The 22,340-nt window shown below is 42.7% G+C and overlaps 2 protein-coding genes across 3 annotated transcripts in view; one reads left to right on the plus strand and one right to left on the minus strand.

Moving 5' to 3' along the window:
- The window catches only part of DNAH6 (dynein axonemal heavy chain 6), a 239,754-nt gene extending 238,409 nt beyond the window's left edge, over positions 1–1,345 (plus strand). The window contains 1 exon segment of the mRNA XM_060237063.1: positions 755–1,345. Coding sequence (XP_060093046.1) covers positions 755–858 — 104 coding nt within the window. The 3' untranslated portion in view covers positions 859–1,345.
- A 1,548-nt stretch (positions 1,346–2,893) lies between these two features.
- LOC132570458 (neuronal acetylcholine receptor subunit alpha-7-like) overlaps positions 2,894–22,340 on the minus strand; it is a 154,395-nt gene continuing 134,948 nt past the window's right edge. For both annotated transcript variants that reach the window (XM_060237064.1, XM_060237065.1), the window contains 2 exons: positions 18,715–18,824; positions 2,894–4,053 (listed from right to left, as the gene is read on the minus strand). In XM_060237064.1, the coding sequence (XP_060093047.1) occupies positions 3,538–4,053; positions 18,715–18,824 (626 nt within the window). In that variant the 3' untranslated portion in view covers positions 2,894–3,537. The remainder of the gene's footprint in view (positions 4,054–18,714; positions 18,825–22,340) is intronic.

Consider the following 22,340-nt stretch of genomic DNA (forward strand, 5'->3'; position numbering starts at 1 on the left):
TTTGGTGACTGAACCATTGGATATACATAGTGGCAGGAGGTGACATATTAGCTGAAATCTTCCAGGGGCAAGAATTGAAGTATTTTTGCCTGCTAAGGTCCATCAGATTATTGTGGTTTAGCCCAGTAGGCTTTATGAGAAGGACACAGCATTAAGAGTTTTACCTAAGTAGATATTAAATTCATTGTAATTTCAGGCCCTATAACTCTGCCAATTCTCTGTTTATTCAAAGGCTTGCATTAAGTAATGTATTTGTGAAGCTGTGAAATCTTTGGTCAAGGTACCAACATTCTCATTAGTACTTCATTTGCACTGAGTTTGTATCGAAAAATAGGAGGAAAGATGTCCAAGTTTAGGCAAACAAACCACTTCCCCTCATTTTTGTATTTATTACGTTAATGTAAGTGTGCATACTATTTCCCATGTGTGTATCCAGTTTCAGAAGAAAACAATAGAATGCAGAAAGTCTTTTGGCTTATACCTGGGCTTTTACTATCTGTGGAATGCGATTCATTCTGTATTTATTTTAGGTGTCTCTTTATTGCATTGTTAGCAGCTGAACTGTCTGTTGAGATAGAAGGAGCATTCACACACACTAAATGACATGCTTTGCAGTTGGATTTTTACTGTTTCAGAATAGCAAAATCCACTTGCAAACAGACGCCATGTGCAAACACCTATAGCGTATGTGTGTTTAGCAGCTGATGCTACCCAAGACATATGGTAACAACTTTCTCCTCACTTTTGGAACTAGGTCATTCAACCAATTTTGTGGTAACAGTCTTGTTGCCTTCCAAACGGCCAAGTGACTATTGGATATCCAAAGGGTCTGCATTGCTTTGCCAGCTGAATGACTAACTGGGACAGGGTCGTTGCCATCCACCAAGAGGATGTCTGTCTATGTGGTGTGTCCAGCATTGGTTGCAGTGTTACATCAGTGCCAAGCCCACAATACTGGTAGGCTATATAATCACAGTGTCAGAAGGTCAGGCCTTCCTTCCAATGGAATTTTAAAAAAAATTGCATTGTTTTCTAAGCAAGTTGGATGTCGCTCTCATTGTCCGCCCTCCTCCTTTCCCCATCCTTTATTCACTTAACCACTCCTATGTTTTATGCATCTGTCATACAGTTAAAGTCTTTTTTTTTAAAATCCACCATGAAGTGCGTGCATGTTTTTAGACAAACATGCTTTGCATCAGAATAGTCACTTATTGTGAATCCTGTGCCATAAGCTTTTGTATCTTGTTTTCTTTGTGAATGTAAATGGCTTATAATGGGGAAAGTTTCATGGGAGAAAAAAATATATTGACAGCAAGCCTTTTAAGTGGTTGATTCTGGTTTATCTGTAAAAAAAAAATGTAAGCAATAAATATTTCAGGGGAAAATAGTCATTGGGTTATTTTTATACTACATATTTCTGGTTTTCTCTTGCCTCCAGATGATGTGGCAGCTTGCAGAAACTTAACCCCAGGGTATGCAACCATCCTCCACCTCCAACATGCATCCTAACCTGCAGCACGTCAAACCATTTTGCTTTACTGACAGGGGCCAGTATCTCTGAGACTAGACCAGGGGTGGCCAAACTGCAGCTCAGGAGCCACATGTGGCTCTTTTACACATATTTTGTGGCTCTTGAAGCTCCCACCTCCCTATCGGCCAGCTTCAAGAAGTCATTTCTCTCTTTAACCCACTTCTCCAAGCTAAGCCATAGGGTGGCTTGGAGAATGCATTTAAGGTTGCTTTCTTTCCAACTCTATCTCCCCCCATCTATTTTCTTTCCTTCCTTGCAGCTCTTAAACGTCTGATGTCCAGGTCTTGCGGCTCTCAAACATCTGATGTTCATGTCTTGCAGCTGTTAAGTGAAGCAAGTTTGGCCACCCCTGGACTAGACCAGCCCCTAATCTTTAGGTGCTGGCAAAGCTGCTAGAGCTCAGCTTGTTCCCAGTGTCTGGCCAAGGAGAACCTCCTTCTCCTGATTTTGTTTGCCTGCAAGCCATTCACAGGTAGACATTGTGGGACTTTGGGCATTTAAGCCAAAAAGGTTCCTGCTTCTTAGTGTTTAAGAATGAGCATACTGTACATTTGACAAAAAGACCTATAATAATAATAATGGTGTGGTCCTTTTACCATGCCCACATATCTGCAAATTTAATTTTTTACCTTGCATGAAGAGTTAATTGGTATAAGCAGCCACCACTTCATGAATTCAGCTAACAATGTGATTATTGCATTTACCACATCATCACCTGGTTATCTGAAGCTTCCGGCCCACCGTAAAATAATCTCTGCATCAGGAGATGTGGGTGATGGGAGAAAACTGCCCCATATCGATTATCACTGTTTTACATAGATTCTCAGTGGATTATCTGAACCTCTCTTTACACGTTGCCATCTATGGCAAATAGCTATCCCTATGCCTGTATGTAATAATTATGTTTTAACTCTAGTGATGCATAAATGAGGTGTTAATGTGCAAGGAAATGTGTGATGTGGAACGGGATGTGCATTTGAATACAGAATGGAATTTATGCCCCGTTCAAAGCAGCGTAGTGCTGACAAACTGCATCTTGCTTGGATGCACACTCAGGTGTACCGCTGAAAAGGGATCTGATTTACATTTACGCTTCCTTAGCTCTGCATGCTTACACATATGTATTGTACAGGTGGACGGGACTGTAATTCCAAGTCATTAGGGACAATCAGTGTCATCTGATGCCTGTGATTAAAGGAAATGGGAAGGGTATACCGATAAGGAGACAAATGGGTTGCCGAAGCTCACAAACTAAGGGGAAAGGACAAGTACCTAAATGATCCAGACATCATTTGAGCCAACTGTTTTTGTTGTAATTCCTACAATAAGGGAGGGGGGGAGACATGTTAGACACTGGAAACATTTTAACCCTTTAGAAAAAAATCTATTGCATTGACATTAACGTTATTATATAAACCGGAGAAATATTTCAGGCCATCACAATGATCATAAAAGCTAAAACTTGCCATTTGTTTGGCAAAGTGCAACTAACAATATCATTCAAGACTGGAGTGATGCATTAAGTGAAATCTGTGTGAAGCAAAGAACCAAAATAAATACTGAAAATGATACATTTAGCAAACAGCATGTTTCTAGGAAGGGTTTGACCAATGCAGATCGGTTGTTAAACAGCAAAATGTTCACTAGTGTTTTCCTAGTAGTACACAGACTTGACTATTTATTTGATAATACATACACTGTACATCTTAGTTTGTTGTCTACTCATCAGAGATCATGGCACAAGTACGGGAAGAAGACACTGTATAAGAAACAGGTAACAAGGTCAGGTACTTGATCTCGTACCTATAAGCTCTAACCTTGTGTGTGTGTGTAGGCCAACTGAATGTCGAAATTCACTCCAGCTCCTTTCCTCCCTTGAAACCAGCACTGGAAATAGACTTCGCTGTTTCCAATCACATTGTTCAGCATACCTTTATGATACTAATTCATAATATTCAAATTACACTTCAGGGTCAGGTGGGTAGGTGAGTTAATTTCTCGGGTCCTTATGTGAAATCTTTTGAGACGGCTTCAATAAAATTTGGGGCGGACATCAGTATTGTGAGCGTGCAGATGACGGCAAACAGCGAAAACGCCACGAGGCACAATCTGTCTATGACTGCCGCAGCAAACTTCCACTCGCTGCAGATTTCTTCCCCTTCATCCTGTTTTCGGAAACGAGCCGCAATGAACTGAACTTCTTCCAGGATTTTCACAATCACTGGGATAGTGTCCATTAAAGCTTTCTGTTGCAGAAGTTCAGTGTCTTCGGGGGAGGAGCCATGGCCTTTCCCCCCCTTGCTGCCTGCATCACTGTTCGGTGGGCAGCAGGGGTTTTCCATGGCATGGTAGCTATAGATCACATTGCCATTGCTTGATTGGTGTCCCGGTAAGACATTCATTTCCACACTGCTGACGCTTGACTGGGGTCTTGAGTATTTGCAAGAAAGGGGTCTTATGCTCTCCCCGGGTTTTTTCATTCTCAGAAACCAAGCACACCAGTTCAGCAAAATGACACGGACCTGGGGGGGGGGGGGGGGGGCGGGAAGGAGAAGCACATTAAGCGTTCATAGTGTTCAACTGACCATGTTTATAAAAAGCACTAATTGCAACAAGGAAGTAACAAGAGGAACAATGGGACGTTACCATTCTGAAAATCAACACGTGAAGTTACAAACTGGAGTAAGACTAATTGGAGAAAGACAAAGATGCCAGATACATGTGCTTTTTACCTATCTAAGTTTCCATTACTACCCTTTTCAATTTTAGCCCCCTCATCTAAAAAAATAGATATTTTCTAGGTATTTCTCTGTATCACATTTTGGAGAAGCAACCACTATCTTAAGGGTGATCAACAATAAAAATTACAGATGGATTTTTGAAATTTACTTACAGGAAACTAAAAGAGCCAACCATGGAAAATAACTAGTTAAACAATTTAACAATAATTTAAATATGATTCTTATAGTAAAATTTTATTGAACTTTAAGCATTACAGTTGGAGAAGGAATGTAAGTAAATAAATTATCCTAAGTGCCTCAGATCTGGACTGAAAACAGTCTTAACCCTAAAGCGAAAGAAGATATTTAAAAAGATATTGGATTTATATCCCGCCCTCCACTCCAAATCTCAGAGTCTCAGAGCAGTTTACAATCTCCTTTACCTTCCTCCCTCACAGCAGACACCCTGTGAGGTGGGTGGGGCTGAGAGAATCACAGAAGCTGCCCTTTCAAGGACAACTCTGCGAGATCTATGGCTGACCCAAGGCCACTCCAGCACCTACAAGTGGAGGAGTGGGAAATCAAACCCGGTTCTCCCAGGTAACAGTCTATACACTTAACCACTACACCAAACTGGCTCTCAAAGGAAATGGGCATGTTTGCTTATAAACCTCAAAAACCTCAGAAGGTGATAGTGTCAGGAAGTGGTGTGGTAACTTCTCTTGCAATACAGGTAATGTCATCTGTAGAGAGCATCTTGTTTCAAAATAGCCAAGATGGCTTCAAACATTTTAGGATGATGCCCACTGCTGAGAGATCGGCTGCCCACTTGTTTAACAACTGCCTCCCCATCCAGTGAGGGCACTGGTGTCAGCAGGGCTTTTTTTCTGGGGAAACGGAGTTCTGAAACCTCTTAGTGGAAACAAAATTCTCAAACAAATGTTTTAAAGTTTGGGAGGGGCACCAGGGGAGCAGGTGAGTATGAAAGGGGATTTTCCCAGATGAACCTGATTGTCACTCCAGAAAGGTTCTCCTGGTCAGTCAAAACCGTAACATCTTTATTATCTATAAAAATTGTTGGCCCTCCCTTATCAGTCTTCGATCCAACAAAGTATGTTAAAACGCAACTGCTTCAAGGTCATCATTTCAGAAGCACCAAAAGCAAAACCAAAAGAAGAACCGAGGAAGTTGGCTCCATGTCTGAAGTTTGGAAACTGCTATAAAGAACAGGTAAGTCTGTAGTGCACAAAAATAATATTGCTTCGAAGAATCCCATGTGTTTTGCCTTCCTTTCCCTCTTGAGAGTTCCAGCATCTCTTTTTCCAAGGGGAAAAAAAAAGCCCTGGGTGTCGGCTGTAACTTCCTGCTGCTATTGGCTGGCTGCCCACTCCTTCACTTGCTAGCCGTGGCCTCCACCCTATCTGCAGCAAGCATTAGCATCTGCTCCCCATCACTGGCAGATGCTTACCCTCCTGGCTAGATGATGGCCACACTGAGTTACCTTTTCTTGTTTCTCTGCCCCTCTCCCTTTGGGGCCTGAGTGACCGTGTCCAGCTACTGCTTGCTTGCGAGGGGGGAGGGGAAAGCACTTACTGGGCACTACCAGCAACAGCTGCCAAGGTGACCAGGAGCACGGGTGGAATTCTAGCAGGAGCTCCTTTGAATATTAGGCCACACACCCCTGATATAGCCAATCCTCTTTTTTGTAAGCTCTTGGAGGATTGGCTACATTAGGGGTATGTGGCCTAATATGCAAAGGAGCACCTGCTAGAATTCCACCCCTAACCAGGAGTATCAGCTGTGGGGGGGGGGGGGACAGGAAAAGCAGCTTATGAGCAGAATTTGGGGGAAACCCAGAAAAAGAATTAAGCTTGCTTTCCTGGCTTTTCTTTGCTACAAATCATCCCCTTGGTACTGTGCCTTTGAAGGGGGAAACAGCCATTGAGATAATGTTATGTGAAGCTGCATTTTAGAATTTAGTCTGGCCCAAAGATTGTTAATAAATTAAATGTCGTTGGAATGTGGCAAGGAATGGCTTGCATTCAGTACTAATCTTGGGTCTCGGATAAATCAGAAGCGCTCATCTACAGGCTCTGGCACTACAGTAATGGCCTTCCTCAAGGATTCTAATGGCATTTTATATGAACTTTTGTTGAAGCAAATGGGCTCAACAGCATCCAACTGCATGCTCCCTTCCAGAGCTGATCTTTATCGTGGTTATCAAAACTGCCAGCAGGTATGATTGTTCTCAGTTTCTACAAATTACTGCAAAAAGGGCAACAGCAGTTACTTGTCAGTGCTGGGATATGCCATCTAAATGATCAGAAATATTTCCTGATAATTTCGGTATGTACACAAAAACAAACTGACCGCAGCGGACAAGCCCTTTTCAAAATAACATATTATTAATCGCAGAGGAAAAACACCCCCACCCCCAAGCTACAAACTCTGTTAATGTCACGCCTACTCAAACATTTGCCATCTTCTGAAGGGCATATGAGAAAATGTCACAGACGGGTCATTGTTTCCCTAGGAACTGGACCAAATGTTGCTAATGAGATTTATGTCCAGTAAATGCAAATCCACATATTGGCCAAGATCCAAAGAGCCATGAATCTCATCCTGTAAGCTTTCTGTTTGGTCTTCTCGAGCAGCAGCCCCTATGCAAGCTATCAAATATGACTTTCAACAGCTGAGACAATTGGAGGTCAGTAGTGTTTAGGGGAGAAACTCAACATTTCCACTGCAAACATACTGATAAATTAATGGACAGGCTTGTATGTGGGTATTAGCCCTGACAGCTAGCTTAAATAGCCATGTCCACAGGCAGTATACCTTTGAACACTGGATGCTGGGAGACAAATGAGAACATGGCTCTTCCCTTCAGGCCAGTTTTCAGCTTTCCAGAAGCCCTGAGATAACTGTTGTTAGGAATCAACTGTTGGGCTGAATGGATCTTGGTCTGTTCTTCTATATCAGCAATTCCTGATGCAGTGCCCCCTGATGGGCTTCCTGGTGCCCATTAGCTTCTTCCACAAAGCCAATAATTAATGGAGCAGAAGAACCAGACACAACTAACTTAATAATAAGAGATACTTGGCTTGTAAATCCCCAGCATTTTGTGATTGGCTCCAGTACCCTATAGCAGCCATTTTCTACTTGGCCCAGCCCTCCATGGAAGCCATTTTGTGGTGATACTCATTCCCTGTTCTCAAAATTCTAGAACTGTCCACAGACTCAATAAGATTGGGGAACACCCCCCCCCCCCCCATCTTACATGATAAGAACTTTTTGGAACAGATGCTACAAAACCATGTTCTCCTTCACAGTGAACATTAGTTGACCAAATTAAGCTGCTCACCTGAATGGGACCCTTGATCCATCAATGTCAGTACTGTTTAGTCAGATGAGCAGTGGGTTACCAGGATCTGGGCAGAGATCTTTCATATTACCTACTACCAGGTTTTTTAAACTGGAAATGCCATGGACTTCTCCATGCAAAGCAGGTGGTGTGCTACTGAGCTAAAGCCCCCTCCCTAAGGAAAGTTAATAAAGATATCTGTGTATAAACAAGGGTAGGAAAGATGGAACTCAGCTCTCTGCCCAGACTGTCCAGTTCTTGAACTGTCAAAAACATTAGTGACTTTGAATATCTAGGAGCTTTTACTCCAATTCCCTCCCCTCTGCAGTGGCACGCAGTAGACAGAATACCTAGTGGAATAACTCCAAGCATTTCTGCCTGCAGATCTTTACTGCACCATAACTGTCAGCTCCCAGGAGGACACCAATGGAGCCTATTTAACAAGCACAAAGGAGTGCTAATGTGCCCCAATGGTAAATTTTTAATGCTAAAAAAACATTACTTAATTTAGTAAGTTCACACAGAAGATGGGTTGAAGAAACCACTAGAGCAACCACGCAGTATGAGGCCGTTGCTTTTTCCAAAAGATATGTATGTAATTAAAGATAATCATGGTTTGCAGAATTGGGAAAAGAGAAAAAACCTACCTTTCCCCATGCAGAAGTTACAAAAAAGGATGGCTCTCTCTCTCTCCCCCCCTCCCTCTCTCTCTCCCCAGACTCTGATTTGATTTATTTGAAACATTTATTACTTTTCTACCTTACAAAACTCAAGGTTGCTTACAATGTAGATAAAATATATAAAATAAAATACATAAACAAATTTTAAAATCACTATCTAGGACCTAAGAGTAAATAAAGTAAATGTGATCTTGAATAAAGCTGTCTTCAACTGCTTCCTAAAAATCAAAAGTGATGAGGCCAAGTACACCTCACTGGGGAGACTGTTCCATAATAGTGGGGCTGCCACAGAAAAGGCATGTATCCACCAGACAAGCTTCTTTGATAGACAGTTGGAAGAGCCTCTTCCTGGGATTCTAATTCCTGGGCAGGAATATATATGGGAGAAGAGGGTCCCAGTCTCAACCATGAGGGACTTTAAAAGTAAATATCAACACCTTAAATTGGGCTTGGGAATGGATCTGTAGCCAGAATAATTGCTGTAATATCAGGTTTTCAAGCTTCTGAGAGCTGGTCCCGACCAGAAGTCTCGCTGCGATATTCTGTACTAACCGCAGCTTCCAAACACTCTTCTAGGGTAGTCCCAAGTAGAGTGCATTACAATAGAGTAGTCCAGATGTAACTATGGCATGGATCACTGTGGCTACTCTGACAACCAGGGACAGATGCAGTTGACACACCAGCCGAAGCTGGGTAAAAGTACTCCAAACCACCACAGTAGCCTGGTTTTGTAAGATGACTGTTGAATAGCTGCATTCCTGGCTTTTCAAGAGGAATATAACCCCATCCAAGACAGGCGAGATCTCAGGTCCCTGGTCTGCCATTCTATTAATCCAGAGAACCTCTGTCTTGTCAGGACTGAGTTTCAGCTTGTTCACCCTCATCCAGCCCGTTATGGACTCCAAGCACTGGTTCAGAACATCAACAGAATCCCCCAGCACCACCATCTGAGACCGCTCCCCCCCCCCACACGCCTGACAGGACTTGAGCCAGCATAAAATTGTGTCCCCCAGTCCCAGGGCCAAGAGGCAGCTCAGTGGGATACTATGGTCAATAGCAGAGCTAGTCGAGTTGAATTCTCCCTGTTCTGTTCTCAGCAGAGATCATCAGGAAAGGCGACCCAAGTAGTTACTTTTCCAGATCCTAACTTGAAGCCAGATTGAAATGGGCCCAGAAAAAACAGTCTCCTCCATGAGCCCCTGGAGCTCATAAACAGACGAGGCATGTGTGCAGCTATAGGTTCAGCTTTTAGATGCTATGACACCTTGATAGTCAAACAACAACAAAAAATAGAAGTGTGCAAAAACCCAGCTGAGCCAATTCCTCTTAATTAGAGTATTAATAAGGAAGAGCCACTTTCAAAGCCTACTAGTTTCAATAGGAGAGCTCTTCAGCACATACACAACACATCCCATTGAAACCAATGAGCCTTAATAGTGTTCGGTTTTGAGTAATTGTATCCTGAAGTTCCTCCCCTCTGCTGGCAGTTCTTCAGGTTTTCCTGGAATTGTCTCAGCGGTCAGAAGGAAACTGGCAGGATCTTGGTGCCCCGCCTACTGGGCATGTGTGGTAGACTCCATGAGCATGCCCAGAGGCTGGGGCACAAAAATCCATCTAACGGGACTTGTCAGTACTGGTTGGAACAGGTGGTGAAGGAGGCCAAATTAAAGACCACCAGAGACAGGGCCTCCTTGATTGCAGCCCCCTGCTGGTGGAATCAACTGCCAGAGGAAGTGAGGGCCTTGCAGAACCTTGCACATTCCCACAGGGCCTGCAAGACCGTCCTCTTCCGGCTGGCGTTTAACTATGATTCCTGTATCTCAGGGAATTTGAAGAAATGCCGTCGCCACTGAAATAGCACTAAATTAATATTCTGTTTTAACTGTCGAATGTGTAAATTTTTTTATTGATTTTAATTGTCTGTTGTGATCTTATATTGTGAGCCGCCCTGAGCCTGCTTCGGCAGGGAGGGCGGGATATAAATCAAATAAAGTAAAGTAAGTAAAGTGCCTGTAAACCCAAGGGTGTGAATGCACAGATGACCACTCAAAGATCATAAGTTGCAGGTAAGCAAACTTTTTTTTATATCAATGCTATCAAGCATATACTGGGTCAGAAATCTATACCCAGAGTCCAAAAAATGTTTTGAACAGTATTCCTCTGGGGTTTTTTTTTTGGGGGGGGGGAAGTGAACCTGGTGCTCCACGTGCCCTTCCCCAAGCATTATTATCCCATCTCTGGAAATTGATTTTTCAGCCCCAGATAACACCTATGCAGCCCCCATTGCTTTGCCAGCTCCCCCTCTCCCCATGCTGGACTGATATCATACTATACAGCATAAGAACACGAGAAGCCATGTTGGATCAGGCCAATGGCCCACCCAGTCCAACTCTCTGTCACACAGTGGCCAAAAAACCAGGTGCTATCAGGAGGTCCACCAGTGGGGCCAGGATACTAGAAGGGAGGGTCTGCGCGGATTTCGCACTAAATGCCGCGGAGCAGCCTTTTGAGCTGGAAACTCCCATCGCAAAAGCCGCGCAAACGCCAAACTGCTTTTTGGCGATTTACGTTTGAGCAGCTTTTGCAACGGGAGTTTCCGGCGCAAAAGGCTGCTCCGCAGCATTTAGTGCGAAATCCGCGCAGATCCTGCGCGGTGAAGAGGGGGGTCGCGCCGGCTGGAGGTGAGTGCGAAAACGACCTATGTGTCTGCAAGTTCGTGTATTGCAGGAAAGGGAGAAAAGTACTTCTTTCTCTACCTTCTCTATCCCATGCATAATCTTGTAAACCTTTATCATGTCACCCCTTAGTCATCGTTTCTCCAACAGCATGCTAATTAACACAACAAAGTTAAGAGTCCAATGGCACCTAATAGGAATCTACAACAAACCTTTTTGGAACTAAAGTATTCACCTGACGAAGTCAGGAAACAGATTAACAAAGCCACAATGGTACCCAGAGAAAACCTGTAATAAGGCAGGCTAAAAAAGACAATAAAAGAACGCCACTAGTGGTCACATACAGTTCTCAAATCAAAACAGTTCAACACATCAGCAATGACTTATAACCTCTACTAGACAATGACAGCTCTCTTTTACAAGCACTGAGGAGTGGGGGGGGGGGGCGCGCAAACCTTTTCTTGCACACAGACAACCCCCTCAGTCTCAAAAACTCCTCACCCACAATAATGCAACATTCTGAACACTGAAACTGGTACCAGAGCTTGCAATAAGCCCAAATGCCAACTTTGCTGCCACATACACCCAGACAACACAATCACTAGAACTAACATCAACTACACTATCTCAGGCTCATTCATTTGCTCGTCTTCTAACATTATAATATGCCATTAAGTGCCAACAAAGCCCTGCAGTTCTCTACACAGGACAAACAGGTCAAACCCTACAGCAAAGAATAAATGGACACAAATCTGACATCAGGAATCACAAAACTGAGAAACGTAGAACACTTCAGCATTGCAAGACATTCAGTGAGTGACCTTAAAGTAGCTGCTTTATTACAAAGGAACTTCAAGGACAAAATGGGAAGATAACTTGCTGAATTACAAATTATTACTACACTTGGAACACCTCTCCAGAACTCAACAGGGATATTTTTTTTTAATATATCATCACTACATATGCTAAATTCATTCAGTCCTTACATCTGTATTATCAAAAAGGATTACACATTCTCTTTATTTTAGTGTATTTCTTATTTGGAATAAAAGAACAGTGATTGTGATGTAATGCAATGAATCAGAATGATATATATTGGAATACATTCCTCTAGTCTGGGAACAGAGGAGACATAACACGGCAAAACAAATCACCCCATCTCAAGGAAGAAGATACCTTCAGTTACTTCAACACCTGAGAGGTGACATCAGATGATTACTCTCAACACTCCATAATTAACACATCTGACACATTTGTTTGCCTGTTTTCTCCAGAATTGAACCTAAACAAAGATGACCTTATAAGGTTAACCTGCTATTCCTGTTTGTTAAAACATTTAATTATATTGTATGCTTGTATGCTAATTTGCTGTTCAGTACAACCTCTGCCTTATATGTATGGACTGGTAAGTCTTACTCCATTCTGTCTGATGAAGTGTGCGTGCACACAAAAGCTGACACCCTGAATAAAACTTTCAGTCTTAAAGGTGCCACTGGATTGTAACTTTATTCTGTTGCTTCAGACCAACACAGCTGCCCACCTGGACCTATGCTAATTAGTAGAACAGTATCTTGTTGAATGGTTGAAATGCTTGGGGCTCTTTAGCTTGGAGAAACGTCGACTGCGGGGTGACATGATAGAGGTTTACAAGATGGGATGGAGAAAGTAGAGAAAGAAGTACTTTTCTCCCATTCTCACAATACAAGAACTCGTGGGCATTCGATGAAATTGCTGAGCAGACAGGTTAAAACGGATCAAAGGAAGTACTTCTTCACCCAAAGGGTGATAAACATGTGGAATTCACTGCCACAGGAGGTGGTGGCGGCTACAAGCACAGACAGCTTCAAGAGGGGGTTAGATAAAAATATGGAGCAGAGGTCCATCAGTGGCTATTAGCCACAGTGTATAATTTAAATGTATAATTTAAATGTTGTTTTAAATCACCTTATATTGTATATTGTATAATTTTATTGAACTGTTGTTAGCCGCCCTGAGCCTGCCTAGGCGGGGAGGGCGGGATATAAATAAAATTTATTATATATTATAGTGTGTGTGTATATGTGTGTGTGTGTGTATATAAATTTTTTGGCCACTGTGTGACACAGAGTGTTGGACTGGATGGGCCATTTTACTGATCGAACATGGCTTCTCTTATGTTCTTATGTTCTTGTTGATGCAATTAATTTCTTTGCTCATTTTTTTTAAAAAGTTAAATTGTACTGACTAATATTAAAAGTTCACTGCAGATCCAGCAAGTATTACGTTGGTGAATCTAAAATGCTACTGATGAAGCAGTGATGTATGTGCTTATTTCAGGGTTTGGGTTGTTTTCCTCCCTCTAGACACCTGCCCCTGCTCTCTCAAAAATTAGTTCTTTCTAAGGTAGTGACTAATCCCATGATAAAATGCAATTAATTATGGATTATGAAATTAAGTCACGAGAACTCTCTGTTCTGCAGGAGAGGATTCTGTGAGCAGGAAGAAATCTGTTGAGATAAGATTGGCAGAAAACAACATTGCAGGCGGAGAATTCCCTCTGCTCCCAACAGCCATCCTAATAGATTCCGTTCTCACCAAAAGGGTGATGGGAAAGAAAAATGTAACACAGCTTGCTGCGGCCTAGAGAAAGAACAACAGTGTGAATGTGACAAGAATCACAAGGAGCCACTGATGCCTCCTGTTTTATTGGTCTGTATGGCAGAAGCAACTCCTCAGTATTCTATTGTGGTCTTCCCTTTGCATGACTACAGAGACTGATTTACGCTGCTACCGACCAAGGCTGTGTTCACAGCGGAACATCTCCTGTAGCCCCTCCCCTTCCCCACACGTTCCCACTGAAACTTTATGCAAGATTCGTTTAGCTTGATGACAGCAATTGCCAGATTCTTAGGATTATCTCCAAAGCTTTTAGAATACAATGCCATATTCTTGCAAATGCAAAAAAATACACACCTCTCTGTTAGAGATAGTATTAGACAAAGGAACAGCAGAAAAGGTTTTCAAAAAAGACATCCCTGCAGTGTTTTGACCTTGGGTTACAATCTTGTTTAGCAAATCACCAATTCCAAGAATATTCTCATCTGAGATTCTCACTACATTATTCAGGATTGTAAAATGTGTTTGGTGTGATGAGTTCACATACAAAAAGACACACACACAGCGTTTTTGGTGGAAGCAATGTTTGAGTGTCTGACTCTATGTAGCATTAATCACACAAAAAGTAGCTCCATGCCAGCCTTGTTCTGACTGGTCATGATTGAGAAGCTCGCACAGAGAAAGCTGGAGGGGATCGCAAACATATATAGCAAAGGAAGCCTGCTCTATGTATCTGCTACTTTGTGTTTATTTAGTGAATGTATATCCTTCTCCAGATTCCTGCTTAAAGCAGTTTATAAGTAAAAGCAACATCCTAAAATCATAAAAAACATCAATATTTTTTAAAAACAAATTGAGCCGCTAAAAGCAAGCCAAAGGCATCAAAACAGCATAAAAGAGCACCCTCAAAAAATCTATAAAACAGTCTTCAAGCTAGAAGCAGACCATAAGACAACTCAAAAGTTAAAAACCCTTTAGTTAAAAGCGGTGGTAAAAAGAAACATTTTAGCCAGATGCCTGAAAAATAATGAGGGGAATCCAGCTAGCATTTATGCTGATGATAAAAGGGAGGAATGATCCCCTTTGACCACCCAAACAGGTTATGGTTAGGGATCATGAGGCTTCAATAGACACATGGCACAGGGGCTATTGTAAGGTGGAGAACTGGGCAAGAATGAATTAAAACTTTGGTTGCATTCACCACCAAGGCAAGAAGAAGATGAGCTTTGAGAGAAACAGCATTCTACAAATGAGGTACCACCATTGAAAAAGATTAAACCAGGGGTGGTCAAACTGTGGCTCGGGAGCCCATGTGGCTCTTTTACACATATTGTGTGGCTCTTGAAGCCCCCACTGCCTCGTCAGCCAGCTTAGAGAAAACATTTGTCTCTTTAAATCACTTCTCCAAGCCAGCCAGGGTGGGTTTTTATGCCAGATATTCAGGGATGCAATATCAAACCAACCAATAGGAGTAAAACACATAGAAAAGAGAGGGGGGAACCCTGAAGCAATAGCAACATGCAAGTAATGAAAATAAGAATGCAGAAGAGTCCAAATACAGCCAGAGGTTTCTGGTACCCTATGCTTGTCTCTGATCTCCTACAACTTTCTCTCCTTGTTTCTGGGGAGCCTCTAGACTTCTCAACAGTCAGAGACAGGCTTAAATATAGCTTCTGCTGATGTGATGAGTGTGATGTGTAGCCTAGCTCTGAGTCTGTGTACATTCCAGAAGCATTAAATTTCTTTCTTTTCTAATATCCCCTCCTTTAAAAACACACACAAACAAAATATAGTACTTGATCAGGCCTCAGATACAGTGGGAGCTCACAGGAGCACAGTTTCTGAACCTTTCTGAGAGTTCCACCTCCTTGTCCATTGAATAGTATGTGCAGCTGCATAACAATCTCTGGATGAGCTCCACCACCTATTTTTCTACAAAATGATCCCTGCTTTTTATCAACCTGGCACACCCCCCTTCCCAGTGGTGAACATGTTACTGCACATCATATGTGATTAGACACCTCCTCTTTTTTCCCCTTAAAGTGCCCCTTCAGAAAGCAAGAATGGGAAGTTGTGTGTTGGTTTTAATTGCCACACTTCCATAATTGCACAACTGTGTGCTATCAGAGAACAGCTGAAGTTCTATAACTACAGCAAATATAAATCATTAAACAAAAGCGTATTGGCGGGGGGGGGGGGAGAAGTTTTTAAAAGGGAGTCCTTCCATTGAGCATACAAAAATCTCCACTAGTGCAACCTGACACTGGCGCCATTATAAATGTGTATACCTGCTTAGCGTTTTACAGAAGATGCTGACTAAACAAAGACTAGATCAAAATCCTATTTGCTGCTTCTCCTGCTCCCCACCCTTTTCTTTTGCTTTTGTAACATCTAGACTGATGAAGAGTTCTAGAGAACTTGAAAGCTTGCACTTTGGCTGACCCCTAATGAAAGATACTGCGTGACTTTTTTGTGTGGAGATTTTGCTTTGGAACAACATGGCTACCTACAATCTCTTCCTAAATCATTAAAAAGTGCCTGCCCTCATCCTCAGAGGAGGCTGCTGCTGCTGCATCTCTCCATGAATAACTGCTCTGGCTTTACCACTTGTCTAAGCAGTCTCTCCTGGGACTCAGCAATTTTGATTTCTCTCTGCACAGAAGTAGAGTAAGCTGCTCAGAAAACCGACACATGCTGAAGGTGGATGCTCAGAAGGCAAGCAGTGCTTGTGAAGTGTGTGTGACCATTTAGCAAGTGGTAGAACCATCTAGTTATCTGTACTATCCTGTTCAGTGGAGAGGCAAACTTTACCTCATTTCTGTACTGATCTGATGCCCAGGGAAACTGTACAGCAATAACACTACCCCCATTGCTTGGCGGGTCAATACATCCAACCAGCTTAGCTAACACATTAGATGCACACTGTGAAAAACAGGGCCCTGGAACTGGAAGAGCTCTTAACAGCAGTTTTATTTATTTATAACCCACCTTTCTCCCCAACAGGGGCCCAGAGAAGCTTACACCATTCTCCTGTCCTCTTATTTTATCCTCATAATGACAACCCAGTGAGGTAAGTCAGGCTGAGACGATGGGACTTGCCAAAGGTCACTTAGTGAACTTCCATGGCAGATGGACGTCTGATTGAAAATCTCCAGTAGCAGAAAATCTATCCCACCCCAAATAAACTTTATTAAAAGGTGAGGCCTGGAAATCTTCTGGAATTACAGCAGAAATCAGTTCCCCTGTAGAAAATGGCTGCTTTGGAGGGTGGACTCAACAATGTTATATACCACTGAGGTCCTGACTCTCTTCAAACCCCAAACTCCCCAGGCTCCACTCCAAAATTTCCAAGAGTTTTCCAATCCATAGTTGGAAACCTTAAGTTTCTCCTAATGTTGAACTGAAACCTTTAATCCTTAGGAACATAAGAGAAGCCATGTTGGATCAGGCAAATAGCCCATCCAGTCCAACACTCTGTGTCAAACAGTGGCCAAAAAACCCCAAGGTGCCATCAGGAGGTCCAGCAATGAGGCCAGGACACTACAAGCTCTCTCACCATTCCCCCCCACTCCCAAGCACCAAGAATACAGAGCATCGCTGCCCCAGACAGAGAGTTCCATCAACTGTGGCTGCTACCCCAGAGGCATCTCCTGCTTATCAGGCTTTGCTTGGACTGGGTCCCACTTTGCATGTAGCCTTGGACCTGAGCCATCACCCCTTACTTCAGCAGGTGGGGCGATTAGTTCAGCGTCTCCCTGGTCCCCTTCCATGGTGGCTTGGAAGCAGGGGGGAGCTTGCAATACCCAGCCACTTCACCTTTTTTCCCTGGGGGCCTGGGCTCATAGCACTGGTGTCAGGAGAGGGCTGGGGAAGGGGTTTCCCCTCCTCCAGGAAGTGTAGAAGTGTCTGCCCAGCACTGCACCACTGGCTCTCCCGTTTGCACCAACTTGGAGCTTACCAGCAGCTGTCCTTTATAAAGTTTATATCTCTGGTACCTGGCATTATGTATTATGGCACACATGACCTTAGGACTGCTAAGTTCCCGCCCGGGAGGGCCCCAACCCACCGGCAGGGAGCAGACTGCTGGGGGGATCCCCGCCCCTGAAGAGCCCTGCCAGTACATGCCATCGCTGGTGCGATGACGTCACCTGGAAGTAACGTCATTGTGCTGGAGATGTTTTGCGAGGACTCTATAGGACTCATGCTAAAAACTCCATGGTACTATAGAGTTTTACTGCAAATCCTAGAGTGTTTCTGGTGTGACGCTCTAGAATTCATGGTAAAACTCTGTGGTACCATAGAGTTTTAGTCAGAGTCCTAGAGTGTCCCCAAATGACATCCCCAGAGTGATGACATCACCCAGAAGTGATGTCATTCCACCGTGTGCACTTTGCACACTTGAAGAACAAGTCCCCCACCACGGAGGGACTTGGTAACCCTATATGGCCTGTCCCAACAAAGTCACATTTAGATCCTTCTGATCATTAGATGTTTCTGATCCAGCCCTCATAACAAATGAGTTTGACACCTCCAGCCTAAAATTTAGGAGAATATAAGAGTTTTTTTTTAAGCCGGGGGGGGGGGGAGCTTATATTTTAGGTACCAGAAATTTTGGAGGAAATTGCTCTATATTCTTACACATATGCATTTGTGACCCATAGATCACCAGCCTTGTATTGTGGCTTGCTGCATCTTGCCTGCCAGGACCTGGGAGAAACATCATTGTCAAGCATCTGACGGAATAAATGTGTAAGTGGTTTGGGGAGAGTGTCGTATAGTGTACAGCCCAGGTGTATCTGGAACCTTGGCCACTGCATATAACCCTGGACTGATTGAATAGGGCTGCAGCAGACCTGCTCGCTATACCTAACGCAGTCCACTTATATACAGTGATCTGCCTACTGTTTGTCAATGGAAATACTGGTTTTTCAAGTCTCAGGAAGTATTGTTGAACTATTAGTGGGCCACATTCAGCTTGCTAGGTTGGTACATTATGGGCATAAAGCAAACGTGAGAAATGGTCACATTTTGGCAAAGACTTGGGATCCTCTCCTTCAAATACCCCTCTCTCCTATCTCCTCCAGAGTGATGCAATACAGACACAATCTCAGCTGCATAGATTTTTCAAGATGCTTCTGATTTTGCTCCTTACCCATCGTGGCATCTTTCCTGCTTGAGGGTCGTGATGATGAAACTGGAGCACCAAAACGGTCACCACCACAGATAAGCCGACAATCACCATGATGCTCGCAAAATACTGAGCTATGGGGTGGAAAAGACACAGAGATCGTCAAAGGTTGCTCAGTGTTTTGAGAGAATTGAAAGGACTGGTTTAGTTTTTACAGCCTTCTCGTTCCTTAAAACAAAACAAAGAGAAAGACAAAAGCATTGAATAACTGAAGATGTTGCAAACAGTATGGTGTACATGCACAGTGAAATGGAAGATTTGTATCTTGTAATAATCCAGCAGGCAGCTCATTCCAGTTCTGCTATCACCATCCTGTTCTAATTCATTGCTCAGGTACACCAAAGGACTGTGAAATGGGGGTTCCTGCCAGATCTTTAAAGGTCTTCACACAATGTGATACCACAAAAGAAGTTTAAAATCAGCCAGTATGAAGGCATAACAAAAGGAAGATAAAGTTGCAGTCAAACAAGTTGAAACATTTTAGAGGATCAAGATGACTCTGCCTTGTCTCCCATTCACTTATTACCCATGAAATTCTGCCCTCAAAGATGTAATTTCTTTATGCCTGGGATGATGGCTGATGATATGAGCCATGTCAGGTCCTTATGCCATGGTGACTAAAGAGAACTGCTACATTCAGAGGCAGAACAGTAATGCCAAGAGGCAACATATGGAGAAGGCCTTGGTCTCTGTGCCCTGTTTGCCGGCCCTCCAGAGCAACTGGCTGGACACTCTGTGAGACTGGATGCTGGACTTGACGAACCACTAGTCTGATCCAGCAGGGTTCTTCTTACATTCTTGTGAAAGAAGAAGAAGATGAGAAAAGATTAGATTAGATTAGATTAGATTAGATTAGATTAGATTAGATTAGATTAGATTAGTACCCTGCCCTTCACTTGGAGTCTCAGAACGGCTTAGAATCACCTTCCCTTCCCCTCTCCACAATTGTCACCCTGCGAGGTAGGTGGGGCTGAGAGAGCTCTGAGAGATCTGGCGACTGACCCAAGATTACAGCCAGCTGCATGTGGAGAAGTGGAATCTAGTGCTTTTAACCAGTACACCAAACAGCCTCTTAACCACTACACCAAAATAAGAGATTACCTTGCTGAGAAACCTGCTAGATGAGAAGCAGTACACAGCATGCTGCTTTCAATAAAGTTTGCAGAGATTTCTGGCATAAAACATGCCCAAAGTGCCTTCTGATTCCCTGGCAACCTACTTGTCTCTAGAAATCACAATCCTATTTCCATGTCCTGTTCTGTTTCAAACATCAAGAGTTTTAAGTAGTGGGAATGAATCACAGAACCCATGATATATGGAGGGGGGAAGTGCAAGTAATACTTTCCTATACTACTGAGCATTAGTGTACCATAACCTTTATGAGCACAAGCTATGAATCAGGATATGCCCTGTTTCTAGTCTCATCTTTGGCCCGCCATCTCTGGGTAGCTGGAGGCAAACCACTGTAACCATAAATAAAACCTTCCTTACTGATAATCTATGAGAGGCCTTTGGCAAACACCAAAGTATTACATCTATCATTGTGAGATACAGAGAAAGTGGTACTGATTTTGCACAAGACAAAGCAAAATCTCACTACCTGGAATCAAGGCAGATGAAAAAAGTATTGCTCATGTTTGTTGGTTCAATTTGAAACGTGTTGTTTGGAATTGGTCTTTCTATTCTGTGGATCAGATCGCTGACCACCAAACACGTTCAACACTAAGATCTGTTCTCCACTAGCCTTGTCCTGGTCTCACACTCCTCCACGGGGGTAATGGCCAATTTTACTTGTTTTCACCAAGGCTCAGGCCAAATCTCCCTCTATGATCTTAACTATATTTTTACAGTATTGCATTCCACACTATGCCAAAGGTATAAAGTCAGCAGTGGTTTCACAAAGTGAAGGGGTTTTTTTTTCTAATGATGAAAACAACAGCAGATAAGTAGGTTATTTTAGAAATGAGATTCAGTCTCTCTTGTACACAAATAATGCTTTAGTGATAATAACCAATGACATTTATTCATATAACTCAGGTTACTTCTTATTGAAATCCCCTCCTATGAATCACAAAAAAATAATAATCCTGTTTTGTTTATTGAGTAGTCATTCTACAATGTGGGGCGGGGGAGGGGTTGTAAAAAATAATTTTCCCCCTCAACGATTACCCATAATCTGTGACTGTTGATTAAAACTGATCAATTAAAAACCTTTACTGCCTGCCTGAAAAATAAAGGTCGCCCAAAATCAAAAGCAGTTGCAGACCGAACTGAGTTGGTTTAAAAGCAAATGAGAACAATGGTAGGAAAACTTTCCTTCTGAGTGAGGAACTGAAGACTCAATCTGAATGACATAAACAATATTCCCTGGTACCAAGACAAAAGGAAAGAACTACTTAAAGCCCCGCTGAGTTCCAAAAGAGAGGTTAACATTCTTTCTTCTCATTTATCACATGAAGACAAGCCAAAATAGAAGAGAATGGCTGCCCACTCTACACTTCTGGGAAGGAGAAAAGAAAGGCATGTCTTCAGGTAAAGGGATTTTAATCTATTAAAAAGATTAATGGCTAAAAAGTCAATGGTGAAAAATATATATCTTTAAAAAAAAACCCTGAGATCAAAACATACATTTTACTGGCAAAAAGGAATAATCCAAATTTTGATCTAGAAGAAGAAGACGACCGCAGATTTATACCCCACCCTTCTCTCTGAACCAGAGTCTCAGAGCAGTTTACAATCTCCTTTACCTTTCTCCCCCACAACAGACACCCTGTGAGGTAGGTGGGGCTGAGAGAGCTCTCACAGAAGCTGCCCTTTCAAGGACAACTCTTGCAAGAGCTATGGCTGACCCAAGGCCATTCCAGCAGTCACAAGTGGAGGAGAGGGGAATCAAACCCAGTTCTCCTAGGTAAGAATCCACGCACTTAACCACTACACCAACTGGCTCTTTTAAAAAAAAAAAGACCTAGGGGAGGGACAAAGCAGGCCTCCTGAAACAACAAAGAACTCCCCCAAAAGCAACCCCACCACCACCCTTATAGAATCATGCATCCTTTTGAATCACTGAAGACTCCCAGCATTTTCCTCCAAGAATAAATGTCTTTTTGTTCTGACCAGATGCATTTTCCCCTATTCTCTGCAACAGAATTCCCAATACAGTTTTGATGGATTATGATATTTTCATTTCCTTTGTGTCCTAAATGGTTGTTTAGCATTGATTTGTGCAGTGAAATCTTCTGAGATGGCTATGTTTCATTATAATCAAAAGTCCCTCTGCGTAATGAGTTTTTTTTTTTAAGGGATGTGAATAAGAGGCAACGCTATCAATACAAAATTATATAGCTGATGATAATGCACCATTACAAAGATTTCCTGGTTTTGGTTTTATCACACGTAAAGTTGCAGCTGCTAACAATTCGTCAGCAATATAAGATTTTGTTGCCTTTTTGTGTTTCTGAGTTCATTAATTGATTAATCGAGCTTGACTCAGAACATTGTCATTGTGGGCTTCCCTACAGCATAAAGGGGTGGGCGGGAAAGAACTGTTAAATTTTCATAGATATAGAAAAAAATCAGACAGCTAACAGTAC

Source organism: Heteronotia binoei, chromosome 4, assembly GCF_032191835.1.
Source record: "Heteronotia binoei isolate CCM8104 ecotype False Entrance Well chromosome 4, APGP_CSIRO_Hbin_v1, whole genome shotgun sequence".
NCBI lineage: Eukaryota > Metazoa > Chordata > Lepidosauria > Squamata > Gekkonidae > Heteronotia > Heteronotia binoei.